Source organism: Rana temporaria, chromosome 5 (assembly GCF_905171775.1).
Source record: "Rana temporaria chromosome 5, aRanTem1.1, whole genome shotgun sequence".
Lineage (NCBI taxonomy): Eukaryota > Metazoa > Chordata > Amphibia > Anura > Ranidae > Rana > Rana temporaria.
In genome coordinates this window covers 386,757,195-386,774,846 of record NC_053493.1, presented here as the reverse complement: position 1 = coordinate 386,774,846, position 17,652 = coordinate 386,757,195, and the positions used below count along the sequence as shown (strand labels likewise).

The following is a 17,652-nucleotide window of genomic DNA, read 5'->3' as shown; positions in this document are numbered from 1 at the left end:
GCTGTACCCTCAATCCTTCTATAAATGGAGGGATAAATGGAGGGCTTATTGATGGAAGTGTTTTGGTAAATGTGTTATGGAACCCAGAGGGCTGGTGTAAATCCAACAAAGTGAGCACATTATAAATTACTTCTCAGAAAAAGGTCATGCTCATTAAATACACATTTTAATTTTACTGGTTTTAAAGGGGACCAGTCATGTTAATTAAATAATCTTAGTTACAGCGCTCAGCTTAACCACTTGCCGACCAGCCGCCGCAGTTATACTGTGGCAACATGGCACGGCTGGGCGAAACGATGTTATGTTATGTCGCTTCGCCCTATGGCCACTAGGAGTGTGCGCCTGCTGCTCGCCCCTGGAGCCAATGCTCGTGATACAGCGAGAACCGGGATCTGTGTATGTAAACACACAGATCCTAGTTCTCTCAGGGGAGAAATGACTGATCGTTTGTTCATACAAAGCATGAACAGAAATCTGTAATTTCCCCTAGTCAGTCTCCTCCCCCTTCAGTTAGAACAGGGTTTGACAAATTTGCTTGGAATCTAGGAGCCAGCTAAAAAAGTTAGGAGCCAGAAAACGCACCCCGTCCCGACGAGCTTGCGCGCAGAAGTGAACACATACGTGAGCAGCGACCGCATATGTAAACGGTGTTCAAACCACACATGTGAGGTATCGCTGCGATTGGTAGAGCGAGAGCAATAATTCTAGCCCTGGACCTCCTCTGTAACTCAAAATATGCAACCTGTAGATTTTTTTAAACGTCGCCTATGAAGATTTTAAAGGGTAAAAGTTTGTCGCCATTCCACGAGCGGACGCAAATTTTGAAGCATGACATGTTGGGTATCAATTTACTCGGCGTAACATTATCTTTCATAATATTAAAAAAAATGGGGATAACTTTACTGTTGTCTTATTTTTTAATAAAAAAAAACAGTGTAATTTTTTCCCAAAAAAGTGCCCTTGTAAGACCGCTGCGCAAATACAGCGTGACAGAAAGTATTGCAACGACCGCCATTTTATTCTCTAGGGTGTTAGGATAAAAAATATATATAATGTTTGGGGGTTCTAATTAGAGGGAAGAAGATGGCAGTGAAAAATAGTGAAAAATGACATTAGAATTGCTGTTTAACTTGTAATGCTTAACTTGTAATACCAACGGCCACCACCAGATGGCGCCAGCTCACACATCTGGTGGTAATAACTTGCAATACCAACGGCTCACCACCAGATGGCGCCAGCCCACCTTCCAAGCAAGTCGCCAGGACACTATTTCTAGTCGCCATGGCGACCTGGATTTGTCGAGCCCTGAGTGGGAACACATTTAACCCCTTGCTCGCCCCCTAGTGTTAACCCCTTTTCTGCCAGTGAAATTTTTACAGTAATCAGTGCATTTTTATAGTACTGATCCCTGTAAAATTGTCAATGGTCCCAAAAATATGTCAAAAGTGTCCGATGTGTCCGTCATAATGTCGCAGTCCCGATATAAAGATTGCCGCCTTTACTAGTAAGAAAATAAATAATAAAAATGCCAAAATTCTATCCCCTATTTTGTAGACGCTATAACTTTTGCACAAACCAATCAATATACGTTTATTGGGATTTTTTTTACCAAAAATATGTAGAAGAAAACATATCGGCTTAAACTGAGGAAAAAAATATTTAAATATATTTTTGGTGGATATTTATTATAGCAAAAAGTTAAAAATATAAAAATGTTTTCAAAATTGTTGCTCCATTTTTGTTTCTGGAAAAAAAAATGTGGCATATGGGATAGCAAAAAGTAAAAGATAGTGTTTTTTTTTTCAAAATTGTCGCTTTTTTTTTTTTTTTACAGAACGCAAAAAATAAAAAAAATGCAGAAGTGATCAAATACCACCAAAAGAAAGCTCTATTTGTGTGTGTGTGGGGGGGGGGGGGGGGGAGGCCTCAAATTTTGTTTGGGTACAGTGTCGCAAGACAGCGCAATTGTCAGTTAAACCAACGCAGTGAGGTTTTGCAAAAAGTGCTTTGGTCAGGAAGGGGGTAAAATCTTCCGCGGCTGAAGTGGTTAAATGAGTAACAGATTTGTTTACTTTCTTTTCAGAATCAACATTTTCTATGGGACACTATACTACAAAATACTCCCACAAATGTGGGCCATTGACTGCAACCAAGATTTGTTCATTTGCACACACACAAAAAAGTACTTTCCTAACAAATTCATTCAAGGCCATGTTGCAAAAATGAATACACCCAAATGAAAGTCTAATGCCTCGTACACGCGATCAGATAATCGGGTGATAAAAAACACTTTCGGATTGATCGCATGATAGTCCAATTGTAAGTACACAGCTTTCGACAGACGATCGCGACAATATCTGAAGGGACAAATGCAAAAAATGCTTGGACGATAGCCCAGCGAACGACAACCGTTTAATCAGTACAGTATGCGTCCTCTTAAAAAAAAAACAAAAAAAAAAAACGATATGATCGAAACGCACGAAAATAACCCGGAAGGAGATGGGAGAACAATACGAATGGAAATATCCAAAAGGTATGGAAGACACAGGGGTCACATGTATTTGACATAACTTCCAAAACATAGCTATGCAAAGTTTTCCACAATTGTGCGGAAAAAAAAAAAAATCATACATTTCGTAGAGCGCAAAATGCACTGTTGAATTCAATATTAGTCTTACGCAACAAAATACAGCTCTTTACCCAGATCGGAGATGCAATGTGTAAGGCCGGGTACACACGGACAAACATGTACGGTGAAAGCGGTCCGTCGGACCGTTTTCACCGTACATGTCTGCCAGAGGGCTTCTGTACGATGGTTGTACACACCATCGTACAGAAGTCCGCGCGTAAACAATACGCGGGGCGTGTCCGCGGTGTCGCCGCGCCGATGACGCGGTGTCGCCGCGACAATGACGCGGCGACGTGGGCGGCCCGCCTTTAAAATGCTTCCACGCATGCGTCGAAGTCATTCGACGCATGCGAGGGACGGCGGGCGCCTGGACATGTACGGTAGGTCTGTACTGACGACCGTACATGTCCGAGCGGGCAGGATTCCAGCGGACTGTTTTAAAACAAGTCCAGGAATATTTGTCCGCTGGGAAAAGGCCCGGCGGGCAAATGTTTGCTGGAATTCGGCCCGCTCGCGCCCACACACGACCAAACATGTCTGCTGAAACTGGCCCGCGGACCAGTTTCAGCAGACATGTTTGGTCGTGAGTATGGGGCCTCAGACTGACACACCGCACCACTGATCGCTGCCCTGCACGCCCGCCAGCTTGTTATCCTGATCACATCATATGACGTCCGGTCAGGATAACAGAACCACTTTCCCAAAATCATATGTCAGGTGTTTTTTCACCTTAATGCATAGGATGCATTAAGGTAAAAAAACACAAAGGATTTACGAGCCCTCCAAGATGCTGCCAACGGGGACCGGTGGAACAAAGGACTTGGGATTTGCTCTGGATCCTCGGACAGGTAAGCATCTGTTTATTAAAAGTCAGCAGCTATAGGTTTTTGTAGCTGCTGACTTAAGTTTTGAAAATTAAACTGAACCTCCTCTTTAAACAATAATTAAGAATCGTCAAACCCCAAGAGTGTCAGAAGGTTAGGGGACGGAAGCTGCAAATGTGTCTTCAGCACAGTGGCTAAGTGGTTAGCACTTCAGCCTAGCAGTACTAGGGTCGTCAGTATGAATCCCAACCAATGCCAACCATGGCACTACCTGCCTGGAGTTTGCCTTTTCTCTCTGTGTGGGTTTCCTCCAACACAGACATGCTGATAGGTTAAATGGCTTTTGTCTAAATCGGCCCTACTATGTGTATGTAGGCATGTGAGTTAGGGACCTTGGATTGTACAGGGACTGATGTAAATGTACAATATATATGTGTGTGTGAAGCGCTGCGTAAGTTGACAGCACTATATAAGTAGCTGTAATAAATAATAATAAAAGCTTTGGAAGATACGTGATGATCCGTGGTGTACTAGGAAAAAATGTGCATTGATCTATGTCTTCGGTCTCCAGCTGGTAGTTGCTGCAGAACCCGATACACTTTTGAGCTCATTCCAGAAATGGGAATATTGACAATAACTTATTTTTACACTTATTAGAGAGGCTGTATTTATCTTTGTATAGGTATGGTGAACCTCTAATAAAGTTTTCTGATGCCGCTTGGTCCAGTCTCCCTCGTACAGTAGAGCTGCACAATTAATCGTGAAGAATCGAGATCTTATTCACTTCCCATCTTCAAAACAGAATGTCACCATCTAACAAGTGCAGAGAGTTTTCACAGCTGGATAAACAAAATCCAGGCAGTCTGCCAAGTTTTAATACAACACAGGAATAAGTGGAAACAAGGTATCTTTTCGTTCTTTTATCAAAGGAAAGTAGATGAAGGAAGTTTAACCAATTCAAGACCAAACCTTTTCTGACATTTGTTGCTTACAAGTAAAAAATCATTATTTTCTGCTAGAAAATGACCTGGAACATGATATATTCTTTTTTTTTAGCAGAGACCCTAGAGAATAAAATGGTGGTTGTTGCAATATTTTATGTCACACAGTATTTGTGCAGCAGTTTTTTTAAATGCAACTTTTTTGGAAACAATACACTTTAATTAATTAACCACTTGAGATCCGGGCTATAGATGAAAGACGTCCACAGCGCGGCTCTCAAGTGCCGGGTGGACGTCCCTGGATGTCCTGTCGTTTACATTCCCTGTGCGTGCCGCTGGGGGTGCGCAGCGGGGATACACTGTACCCGGCGCATCGCTGGGAAGCCAATGCGCGTGCCTGGCGGCCGCGATGTCCGCCAGGTACCTGCGATCGGCGGTGACAGCAGGGACGTGGAGCTTTGTGTGTAAACACAGAGCTCCACGTCCTGTCAGGGAGAGAGGAGACCGATCTGTACTACATAGGGACACAGCATCGGTCACCTCCCCCCACACAGTTAGAACACACCCAGGATACACATTTAACCCCTTCCTCACCCCCTAGTGTTAACCCCTTCACTGCCAGTCACATTTATACAGTAATTAGAGCATTTTTAGACCCCATTCACATCTAGGCGTTTTTACGCCTGTAGCGCTACGCCTCTGCCGCCAGAGGGCTGGAAATACATGTCCCTCTATGGAGATGGTTCACATCTCCACGCCGAACGCCGGACGCCTGTCGCCTGCTGCGTGAAAAAAGGTCCCGGACCTTTTTTTCAGGCGTCTTCGAGCGTTCGGCTAGGAGATGGCAATCATCTCCATAGAGGGGGTCAATCTGGGACACATCTAGGCGGACAATACCCGCGTTTTGTCGCCGCAAATCGCGGTACAAAACGCCGCTATTTTTACCGCGATTTGCGGCGACAAAACGCCGCGATTTCGTCCGTCTAGATGTGAATGCAGCCTTATAGCACTGATCGCCGCCATTACTAGTAAAAAAAAAAAAAATCATAAATCTATCCCCTATTTTTGTAACTTTTGCACAAACCAATCAATATATGCTTATTGCGATTTTTTTTAACAAAATGTAGAAGACTACGTATGGGCCTAAACCGAGGGAATTTTTTTTTTTATTTTTTTTAAAAATGGGATATTATTATAACAAAAAGTAAAAAATTTGTTTTTTTTTTTCAAAATTTTCTGTCTCTGTTTATAGCGCAAAAAATAGAAATCGCAGAGATGATGAAATACCACCAAAAGAAAGCTCTATTTGTGAGAAAAAAATGATAAAAATATAATTTGGGTACAGTGTTGTATGACCGCGCAATTGTCATTCAAAATGCGTCAGCGCTGAAAGCTGAAAATTGGTCTGGGCACGAAGGGGGTTTAAGTGCCCAGTGGTTAAAAAAAAAAAAAACTAAACAGCAAAGTTAGCCCAATGTATTTGTATAATGTGAAAGAAGATGTTACACCGCGAGAATCGTGATTTTTATTCTAAGCAAAAAAATTGTGATAATCATTTTAGCCAGAATCATGCAGCTCTATCGTACAGTAAAGCCAACCAAGCAGCATTCCGACGAATGAGGGAAAAAATTGGAGCTCTTACTGTTTGGACTCGTGGTGACAGACTTCCAGTGTGGGGTCGTTGTATATGAACGCTGCCTCCAGCTCATTCACTTTCACTCTGTATATTCTGCACTGTTTACTGTTCAGCTTGATCTTGTTCAAATTGGCCACCGTAGGGAATATCGTTAAATCCACAAATCCCTGAGGAAAAACACTCAAGCAATTAACACATACAGCAAAAAAAAATATATATATTTAAAAGTAAAATTGGTTATTCATGTCCATTGCAGACCTTGATAACTTAGGCTGAAACCAGTGATTATTACTAGCGGCTATAGCAGCCGCTAGCGATGACCGCAGTTAAAACACGGCATGCTGGTTGTACCCAAGTTGATCAACTTAGTACATTCAGCCTGCCCACACACATTCAAATCTTGGCCAGTTCCTGATGAACCGGCTGTGATTCGAAACGTGTATGGCCAGCCTTTAACCTAAATAGAACTACAAATAACTAAAACTTGCATAAACATATTTATGTGAAAGAGATTAGGAGCTCACTTATACCAGATGCAGTCAAAAGCATATATAAAGCGGAGATCCGGCCACAATTTCACTTTTTAAATATAAATACCCCTGTAATACACAAGCTTAATGTATTCTAGTAAAGTTAGTCTGTAAACTAAGGTCCGTTTTGTTAGGTTGTTACAGAATTTAGACACTTTATATAATAGAAATTGACTGGGGCCATCTTAAGTGTGGGCATCATGAAGCCAGACTGTATGACTTCCTGGATTTCAGCCTTGCAGATCTCGCACATGCTCCATGCTGCACAAGCAGTGTAATAGGTTTCAGATCAGGTTTCAGCACCTGTACTGTCCAAGTCGCATGATTCTTCGAGACTGGGGAGTGCACAGAAAGTTACACCCACTACATTCCCAGGAGTCTGTGCGGTGTAGGTTAGGAAGCTTAAGCACCTAGGTGCAGGAAGAGGGAAGATTAACTATTCTGCCTAGCAACAACACTTTGAAGGCATCTAAAAAAAAAAAAATTTCTTAAGACTAATGACATTTTTTTAAAACTACTGATGTAATGTTATATTTATGGGTGGAACTCCACTTTTAACAGATGCAAATAAAATGAATGCAATTCAATTTTTTTGAATATAAACAAACTTGGAGCGCATGTGAACTTAATGCAAACTCATGTAAAAGCAACAACATTTATTCCTAAAAAACATAATGCAAACTGCAATGCATGCATACAAATGTTGAATTGCACACATGTTAAATGACACCCCAACATACTTCTAACACACATGCATTCAGCACAACACAGAGCACAACACCACACTACTATACATTGTAATTGGCTGTAATGGAAAAAATTAAAAGGGGTATGTCTGATTTTTTGGCTGCCCATTCAAATAAATGGAAACCTGTGGGGCTTCATTCACTATTGGCATTTGGTAACTCAGGCAGAATCGCTGTGATCCTGCCCTCGATCTCATATCACACTACAATCATAAAATGCCTACTCTGCCGACATTCATTTTTAATCACACCTAATATGTGCTGACGCTTTGCCACAGTAAATCGTGCAGCAAACCTCAACACACAAAGCTTATCGCCCAAAAATGAGCAGGATCTACTTTTGGGTGACAAGCTTCGCACATCGCAGCAAAAACACACCACGTTTAAGTGCCATTGAAAATGAAAGGTGGTTTGCGATTGTAGTGCGATTTGAGATCACAAACAGAATCACATCGATTCTGCCCGAGATCCCAAAATGCCAAACGGGAATGGAGCCTTACAAAACACACCAGAGCAAACAGGTGCGAAGGGGCGCGAAACCTTTTGCGCCCAGATATTTTCTACATTTAAAGGATAAGTTCACCTTTTCAAAAAAAATATTAAATGCACATTTTTTTGCAGGTAAAAAAAAAAAAAAGCATTTATTATTTTTTTGTTGCAGAAGCCTGTAAAGCATTGTACCAGCGATCAGGAGATCACTGATGCCATGCAGAAACCTGTCGGTGTATCGGCTTGCTCGTACCTGGAAGCCAATACATGCTGATGGGAAGAATTAATGAACTACCACAGCGGCATGGTAGTTCATTGAAAACTACAAGCAGACAGACGCAAAGGCTGCTGCACCTTGTAGTTTTCCATTCACAGAAGGTTTTAATTTTGACAGCTAGCAGGTGGAGAAGATCCCATCTAGCTGGCACAGCGGGGAGCGCAAACAGGTGTATTCATAACATGTTACATCCCAAATATGGGTGTAACATGTTATGAAAGGTGAACTTATCCTTTAAAGTAGAACTAAACCATTCCTATCATTTTCAGCCAAGGAAGCTGCCAGCTTGGTCTCTGATCTTCAACTGCCATGATGCTGCACATGTGATCAGTTATGACACCAGCCATTGGATGGTTGGACAGTTTGGTTGAGGAATGGGTGGAACTCTGCTTTAAATCTGTGGGTTTAGTTCCGCTTTGAATCTAAGGGCTCTGGGCCATATTCTCAAACAAGTTACGCCGGTGTATCTACTGATACACCCCGGCGTAAATTGAATTTCCCGCCGGCGTATCATTATTTTGTATTCACAAAACAAGATACGCCGGATTTAGGCTAGGATTCGACTAGTGTAAGTCACTTACACTGTCGGATCCTAAATGTAATTCGCCGCCGGCCGCTAGGTGGCGTTTACGTTCAGGTCCCATTTGTTTATGCAAATGAGCCTGAACGAAATCGCGTCGTGTAAGCGCAAGGTTACCCCTGCTATATGAGGGGTAACCTTACGCCAGTCCCACGTACGCCATGTTAAGTATGGCGTTGGGTCCGCGTTGTCTTTTCCCGTCGGGTACGTCGTTTTACTAAGTCGTTCTTGAATACGACTTTACGTCAATGACGCACACGTCTGCGTCATTGACGTTTTCCGCCGAGAACTGGAGCATGCGCACTGGGCTATTTTGAGCCTGGCGCATGCGCAGTTCGATCGAAACGGGGGCGCGCTTAATTCAAATATAAGCCGCCCTCTTTGAAATACATGGGGATACGCCGGGCCAATTACACTACGCCGCCCCAAACTACGGAGCAAGTGTTTGGGGAATACAGCACTTGCTCCTGTAGGTTGGGGCGGCGTAGTGTAAATGGCTTACGCGACGCCCGCCGGAAATCTACGGGAATATGGCCCTCTGTGTTTTTAGATTTCTAAGGGGAAATGTTTCAAATGCCACCAGCCAGCGCAAAACATTTCACAGTAACAACAGACAAAAAATAATACTTACAATGACAGATTTCCTCTGAAAATTTATATTGCTGATAGAGACTACCTGGTGAGTTGTATAGAGAGAAAGAGAAACAAAATTATTCACACATTACAACCATATAACCAAAATAGTAATGGGGATGGGAGCTATAAGGAAGAGCGGTCATCTACAGACAGGGTGGTGTGAGTGCAACATAATAATATACACATAGGGAAGGAGATAAATAGTACACACACATACAGTACCATACAGGGTCTATATACACACACTAGTACAGGTATGTATGGATGAAGCAAGGCAGCCCATAGACGATTTGATTTTCTTTGCTACCACACTGATTGTGTTGATGGGGGAAATGCCCTCTGCAGAGCTATTGTCGGGGGGTGCTTATGTAAAGAACCTTCCCAACTGTGAGAACACAGTGATTACTGCTAGTGGCTACAGCCATCGACAGTAAACGCATGCCAAAAATCTGACAGGTTGGTTGTATCCAGATCGATGGGTACAATCAGCCTGCCCATACATGAATTGATATTTGTATGGACCCACCTGCTAAACTAGCCAAATTTTGACCCATGTAGGTATGTATGTATGGAGCAAAATTGGTAGGTAGGTATAGTACACATTAGAGGTCGACCGATATGGGTTTTTCTCTGGCCGATGCCGATATTTAGAAATTGCGACGGCCGATATATGATGCCGATTTTTTATTTTTTTTTGGCCCGACATTTCATAAAATCTAACAGTTGCACCCCTTTCACACTGGGGTGTTTTTCAGGCGCTTTTGGGCTAAAAATAGCGCCTGTAAAGTGCCTGCAAAACGGCTCCCCTGCAGTCTCAGTGTGAATGCCCGAGTGCTTTCACACTGGGGCGGTGCGCTGGCAGGACGTTAAAAAAAGTCCTGCAACCATTTTGGAGCAGTGTATACCGCTCCTCCACCACTCCTGCCCATTGAAATGAATGGGCACTGCTGCCGAAGCGCCTGCAAAGCGCTTCTGCAGTGGTGCTAAACGGGTGCATTTAATCTCATCATCTGCCGCTAGCTGGGTTATATGCGCCCCACTAGCAGCCGAATAGCGCCGCTAAAACTACGGAAGAGCGCCGCGTAGCGTGTTTTACCGTCAACGCCTGCCCGCTCCAGTGTGAAAGCAGCGAAGTTCCGCCGAAAAAAAATATTAAAAGTCAGCAGTTACAAATACTGCAGCTGCTGACTTTTAATGTATGGACAATTACCTGTCCTGGGCGCCCGCGATGTTGGCACCTGAAGCCGATCTCTCCCTCGGCTCTCGGGTGCTGCTGCCCCGGCCATCTTCGGTAAGGGAATCAGAAAGCAGGCACAAAAACATGTAATCAAAACTTTTGGACCAAAAAAAAAAAAAACGGGCTAACTTTACGGTTTCGTTTTTTTTTTTTTATTCATTAAAGTGTATTTTTTCCCCAAAAATTGCATTTGAAAGACCGCTGCGCAAATACTGTGTGACATAAAATGTTGCAACAATGATACTGACTTCTCTCGGTGCCAACTCCTCTCATGGCTGAGTTTACGCATTTAATGGAATTGCCATCCTCACTCACCCACCTAGTGGTAATTTGCTGATGGCTGCGGGTGGGGGCGTTATGTTCGCATTTCCTGAGAGGCAGTGTGATCCCATTGGGGCTTCTCGGGTGATGGGAAACGCTGCGCCTGACCCGTTGGGACGTTTCCTCAGAAATGTTTTAGGGTGGCTAACAGTTCTATGGCGGGTAGATTTGCCTTGTTTGCGGATGGCTGATGTTGGCATATCATACCCAATTATGTCATTGGTGAAAGGTTTATGCGATTTTCACCCCAGGATATGGAAGGTACTGTCTTTGTGAATGACATTAATTTGTTGTAACTTTCTTTTTGATAACTTATCTTTTGAAAATCTTTAATAAAAATCATTGAAATTAAAATATTGCAACAACCGCTATTTTATTCCCTAGGAGATATATATATATATATATATCTAGCTAAATGTGAAAATCAGAGTTGTTATTTCACATTAGCAAGCATGTGAGGTCAGCAGGTTTGCTGCGGCTTTTAAAATTTAACATGTAAACAGTCCATCAGATTTACATATACTGTTTTTAACCACTTCATTACTGGGCACTTAAACCCCTTTCGTGCCCAGACCAGCTTTCAGCGCTGACGCATTTTGAATGACAATTGTGCGGTCATACAACACTGTACCCAAATTATATTTTTATCATTTTTTTCCCACAAAGAGAGCTTTCTTTTGGTGGTAATTGATCATCTCTGCGATTTTTATTTTTTGCGCTATAAACATAAAAAGACAGAAAATTTTGAAAAAAAAAAACAATATTTTTTACTTTGTTATAATACTATCCCAATTAAAAAAAAAAATTTCCCTCGGTTTAGGCCGATACGTATTATTCTACATATTTTTGTAATGGCGGCGATCTGCGATTTTTTTGTCAGGCCTGCGATATTGCGGCAGACGTATCGGACACTTTTGACACAATTTTGGGACCATTCACATTTATACAGCGATCAGTGCTATAAAAATGCACTAATTACTGTATAAATGTGACTGGCAGTGAAGGGGTTAACACTAGGGGGTGAGCAAGGGGTTAAATGTGTATCCTGGGTGTGTTCTAACTGTGTGGGGGGAGGGGACTGACTGGGGGAGGTGACCGATGCGGTGTCCCTATGTACAAGGGACACAGATCGGTCTCCTCTCTCCCTGACAGGACGTGGAGCTCTGTGTTAACACACACAGATCCACGTCTCGGCTGTCACCGCCAATCGCGGGTACTTGGCGGACATTGCGGCCGAAGGTACACGCATCTGCTTCCCGTCTTTCGTCCATAGCGCGGATCCCAAGTGGTTAAAGGACCACTAAAGGAATTATTTTTTTTTGCTAAATAGCTTCCTTTACCTTACTGCAGTCCTGGTTTCATGTCCTTATTGTTCGTTTTTGCTTTGAAGTAGCTGTAATTCTGCTCTGATCTCCACACTTCCTGCTTGTCTGGCTCCTTATAACCACAGTACTGGGAGCTTCTCACGGTGGTCTAAGCTGTCATTACTGTGTGTCTAAAACTTAACAGAACCAATCAGATTCATTTTAAAAACAAAACACTGCCCTGGATTTGTTTGTTTTTGTTCTGTGGGTCTCTTTACTTCACAGAAACATGAAACCAGTTTAAAACCGAAAGTGAAACTAGAGGCACATTATATGATTGAATTTAATCTATTTTTAATCATTTTTAAAAGGAATCAGTTAACTTTTATGTCTCTATACCCTGTAAACAGTCATTTCAGCAAAAAAAAAAAAAAAAAAAATTCCTTTAGTGACCCTTTAAGCACATAAGCTCTGTTTTGTGTTGAAAATAACTTTAAAGTGGTAGTATACTCTGTACTACCACTTTTACCTACAGGTAAGCCTATAAGGCGGCTTACCTGTAGGTATAAAGAATATCTCCTAAACCTGAACGGTTTAGGAGATATTCCCGTCGCAATGCGCCGCTGACTGTAGCGGCGAATGCGCAGCGGGGATCCTCGCCTAAAGGCCCGGCAGCCACCAGACCAATGTCTCCTGGGCGTGACGACATTGACGCTCCAGCCACTCACAGCACTGGAGTGGCGATACCCGGAAGACACACCGAGGCAAGATGACATCTCCCTCGGCATGGACCAGGTTAGTTCCCTACGACTCGTTCCAAGGTAAGTATTTCACAATGAGCTAGTATGCGGTGCATACTAGCTCATTATGACTTTTGCCTTTCAGGTAGGTTTAAAAAACAAGAACGGGGTTTATTACCACTTTTAATAAAAAAAAATTGAGAATCGCGATCTTCATTTTATGCAAAAGAATCGCGATTATCATTTTTCCCAGAATCGTGCAGCTCTAACCACACACCCCAAACAGCAATAACTTTATGACCTCAGACAGGTACTGTGAATAACATTGATTACCTCATTACATTGGCATTCGAAAGTCAGTGGGATGTATTAGGCAGCAAGTGAACATGTTGCCCCTGAAGTTGATGTGTTGAAAGCAGAAAAAAAAATGTGCAGTGTAGTTTGTGGTGTATTGGGTTGCATAGCTGCAGACCGGTCAGGGTGCCCATGCTGACCCATGTCCACAGCCAAAGGTGCCTACAATGGGCATGTAAGCATCAGAACTGGACGACAGAGCAATGGAAGAAGGTGGTCTGGTCTGATGAATCACGTGATCTTTTACATCATGTGAACGGCTGAGAGTGTGTCACCTGAGGAAGAGATGGCACTAGAGTTGCCACCTCATCCCTTTAAAACTAAACACATATTAACTACACAGGTTATGTGGCTGATTAAGTTGGTAATTAAACTCATTTGGTGTCTTATCTGCATTAAATCAGCCTCAGAACTAAGGATGAGCTCTAGCGTGTGCGCACACTACACGTGCAGAGCCCACCAATAAGGATGAGCTCTGGCGTGTTCGCATAGAACACGTGCAGAGCCCGCCAGGAAGTGAGCACGGCGCTGCGCTAATAACAGCCAGGGAGACATTTCACGATCCCTGCAGCCGAGCATCAGGACAATGTCTCCCTGGCTGTTATTAGCGCAGCGCCGTGCTCACTTCCTGGCGGGCTCTGCACGTGTTCTATGCGAACACGCCGGAGCTCATCCTTACCCACCAAGAAGTCTGCATGGCGCTCTGCTAATCACAGCCAGGGAGACATTTCCCGATCTCTGCAGCCACGCATCGGGACAATGTCTCCCTGGCTGTGATTAGCGCAGCGCTGTGCAGACTTCCTGGTGGGCTCTGCACGTGTAGTGTGCGCACACTCTAGAGCTCATCCTTACTCAGAACCTGTGTAATTCACATGTGTTCAGGTTTAAAGGGAAGAGGTGGCAACCCTAGATGGCACCAGGATGCACTATGGGAAGAAGGCAAGCTGGCGAAGGCAGTGTGATGCTTTGGGCAATACTTTGCTGGGAATTCTTGGGTCCTGCCATTCATGTGGATGCTACCTGACACGTACCCCCTACCTAAACATAGTACAAGTACACCCCTTCATGGAAATGTTATTCCTTGATGGCAGTGGCCTCTTTCAGATGGATAATGCACTCTGCAAATATGGTTCAAGAATTGTTCGAGGAACATAAATAGCTTGAGGTGGTGACTTGGCCTCCACATTCTGCAGATCTCAGTCCAATCGAGCAATTGTGGGATGTGCTGGGAAAAAACAAGTCTGATCCATGGAGGTCCCACCTCACATCTTACAGGATCTGCTACTGACAGCTTGGTGCCAGATATCACTGCATCCCACCTCCCATCTTACAGGATCTAAAGGATCTGCTACTGACAGCTTGGTGCCAGAGATCATTGCATCCCACCTCCCATCTTACAGGATCTAAAGGATCTGCTACTGACAGCTTGGTGCCAGATATCACTGCATCCCACCTCACATCTTACAGGATCTAAAGGATCTGCTACTGACAGCTTGGTGCCAGAGATCACTGCATCCCACCTCACATCTTACAGGATCTAAAGGATCTGCTACTGACAGCTTGGTGCCAGATATCATTGCATCCCACCTCACATCTTACAGGATCTGAAGGATCTGCTACTGACAGCTTGGTGCCAGATATCACTGCATCCCACCTCCCATCTTACAGGATCTAAAGGATCTGCTACTGACAGCTTGGTGCCAGATATCACTGCATCCCACCTCACATCTTACAGGATCTGCTACTGACAGCTTGGTGCCAGAGATCACTGCATCCCACCTCCCATCTTACAGGATCTAAAGGATCTGCTACTGACAGCTTGGTGCCAGATATCACTGCATCCCACCTCACATCTTACAGGATCTGCTACTGACAGCTTGGTGCCAGAGATCACTGCATCCCACCTCACATCTTACAGGATCTAAAGGATCTGCTACTGACAGCTTGGTGCCAGATATCATTGCATCCCACCTCACATCTTACAGGATCTAAAGGATCTGCTACTGACAGCTTGGTGCCAGATATCATTGCATCCCACCTCACATCTTACAGGATCTAAAGGATCTGCTACTGACAGCTTGGTGCCAGATATCATTGCATCCCACCTCACATCTTACAGGATCTGAAGGATCTGCTACTGACAGCTTGGTGCCAGATATCACTGCATCCCACCTAACATCTTACAGGATCTGCTACTGACAGCTTGGTGCCAGAGATCACTGCATCCCACCTCACATCTTACAGGATCTAAAGGATCTGCTACTGACAGCTTGGTGCCAGATATCATTGCATCCCACCTCACATCTTACAGAATCTAAAGGATCTGCTACTGACAGCTTGGTGCCAGATATCATTGCATCCCACCTCACATCTTACAGGATCTGAAGGATCTGCTACTGACAGCTTGGTGCCAGATATCACTGCATCCCACCTAACATCTTACAGGATCTAAAGGATCTGCTACTGACAGCTTGGTGCCAGATATCACTGCATCCCTTCAGAGGTCTAGTGGAGTCCGTGCCGCGATGGGGGCAGGATAAACGGGAGACTTAATCTGTATTAGGTGGGATATCGGTGTATGACTTGTATACACACACTATACACATACATGTAAAGGTGACTATACACAGATATGGCATGCTATATAGAGAATACAGAGGCACATAAGTATGTATGAGTGCAGTCTAAATACGCAGTATACAGGTGGAAGAGGGATCCATATACAGAGATGTAGTATATACAGGTGAATATGAGAGCTCTCTATACCGAGAGGTATATACAGGGAGAAGAGGGCTCCATATACAGAGAGGTATATACAGTATACAGGTAGAAGCTATATACAGAGAGATATGTAGTGTATATATGTATATGAGGGATCTGTATACAGAGAGGTGTGTAGTGTATATATGTTTACGAGGGCTCTGTATACAGAGAAATATGTAGTGTATATATGTATATGAGGGCTCTGTATACAGAGAGCTATGTGGTGTATATATGTATATGAGGGTTCTGTATACAGAGCTGTGTGGTGTATATATATGTATATGAGGGCTCTGTATACAGATAGGTGTGTGGTGTATATATGTATATGAGGGTTCTGTATACAGAGAGGTGTATATATGTATATGAGGGCTCTGTATACAGATAGGTGTGTGGTGTGTATATATGTATATGAGGGCTCTGTATACAGAGAGGTGTATACAGGTATATGAGGGTTCTGTATACAGAGAGGTGTGTGGTGTATATATGCCTATGAGGGTTCTGTATACAGAGAGGTATATACAGTATACAGGTAGAAGAGGGCTCTGTATACAGAGAAATATGTAGTGTATATATGGGCCCTGTATACAGAGAGGTGTATACAGGTATATGAGGGCTCTGCATACAGAGAGCTGTGTAGTGTATACAGGTATATGAGGGCTCTGTATACAGAGAGGTGTATATATGTATATGAGGGCTCTGTATACAGAGAGGTGTATACAGGTATATGAGGGTTCTGTATACAGAGAGCTGTGTAGTGTATATATGTATATGAGGGCTCTGTATACAGAGAGGTGTATACAGGTATATGAGGGCTATGTATACAGAGAGGTATATACAGTATACAGGTAGAAGAGGGCTCTGTATACAGAGAAATATGTAGTGTATATATGGGCTCTGTATACAGAGAGGTGTATACAGGTATATGAGGGCTCTGTATACAGAGAGGTGTGTGGTGTATATATGCATATGAGGGTTCTGTACACAGAGAGCTGTGTGGTGTATACAGGTAGAAGAGGGCTCCATATACAGAGGGGTATACAGGGAACACTTAGGGATACTTATAATTTGTATGGCCGGGGGCTCTCGAAGCCCTTGTCTCCCTTCTTCCTGTTCATGGTAACAGTGTCCCCCGCTCCGCGGTCTGGCCCCGTTGCTATGGAGACCGGGGACACTCAGCTCCCCATCCCGCGCTCCCTCTTTAAGCCATCCATGAGCAGCAGCCACAGTACTTCCGCTTCCGCAGCGCGCAGATCTCGCGAGACGTCTGTGACTCCGACTCAGGCGCCATCTTTGAATTGGGAAAACAGCGTCAGCCGATCCCATACAATGCTGTCACGATTATTTGTCCTCTCTGGTGACCTGATCCTGCTGCAGTCTATTAGAATCAGAAATGTCACTGAGAATTGTGGGACACAGGAGAGCTGACTGTTCTGCTTATGTATGGAGCAGAGAAATGGAGAGATATCTATAATACTGGGTACAGGATTATAAGGGACAGGCATAGCTTCCTCATTTGTCCCTCATTTTGGTCTGATCTATGTAGTTGTATATAAAATACACTTTTGTTTATCTTTCAAAAAGTGTTTTCCCAGTGCTAAACCTTTCATCTAAATTATAAATTGCTGCATTTGTAAATTTTAAAAGC

The 17,652-nt window shown here is 43.5% G+C and overlaps 1 protein-coding gene across 2 annotated transcripts in view; it reads right to left on the bottom strand.

Annotated features, from left to right (window-relative positions):
* Positions 1-17,254, bottom strand: part of TAF2 (TATA-box binding protein associated factor 2) — a 181,065-nt gene extending 163,811 nt beyond the window's left edge. For both annotated transcript variants that reach the window (XM_040354891.1, XM_040354892.1), the window contains exons 1-3: positions 17,070-17,254; positions 9,284-9,338; positions 6,037-6,197 (exon numbers count right to left, since the gene is read on the bottom strand). In XM_040354891.1, coding sequence (XP_040210825.1) covers positions 6,037-6,197; positions 9,284-9,338; positions 17,070-17,122 — 269 coding nt within the window. In that variant the 5' untranslated portion in view covers positions 17,123-17,254. The remainder of the gene's footprint in view (positions 1-6,036; positions 6,198-9,283; positions 9,339-17,069) is intronic.
* Positions 17,255-17,652: the final 398 nt, after the last annotated feature.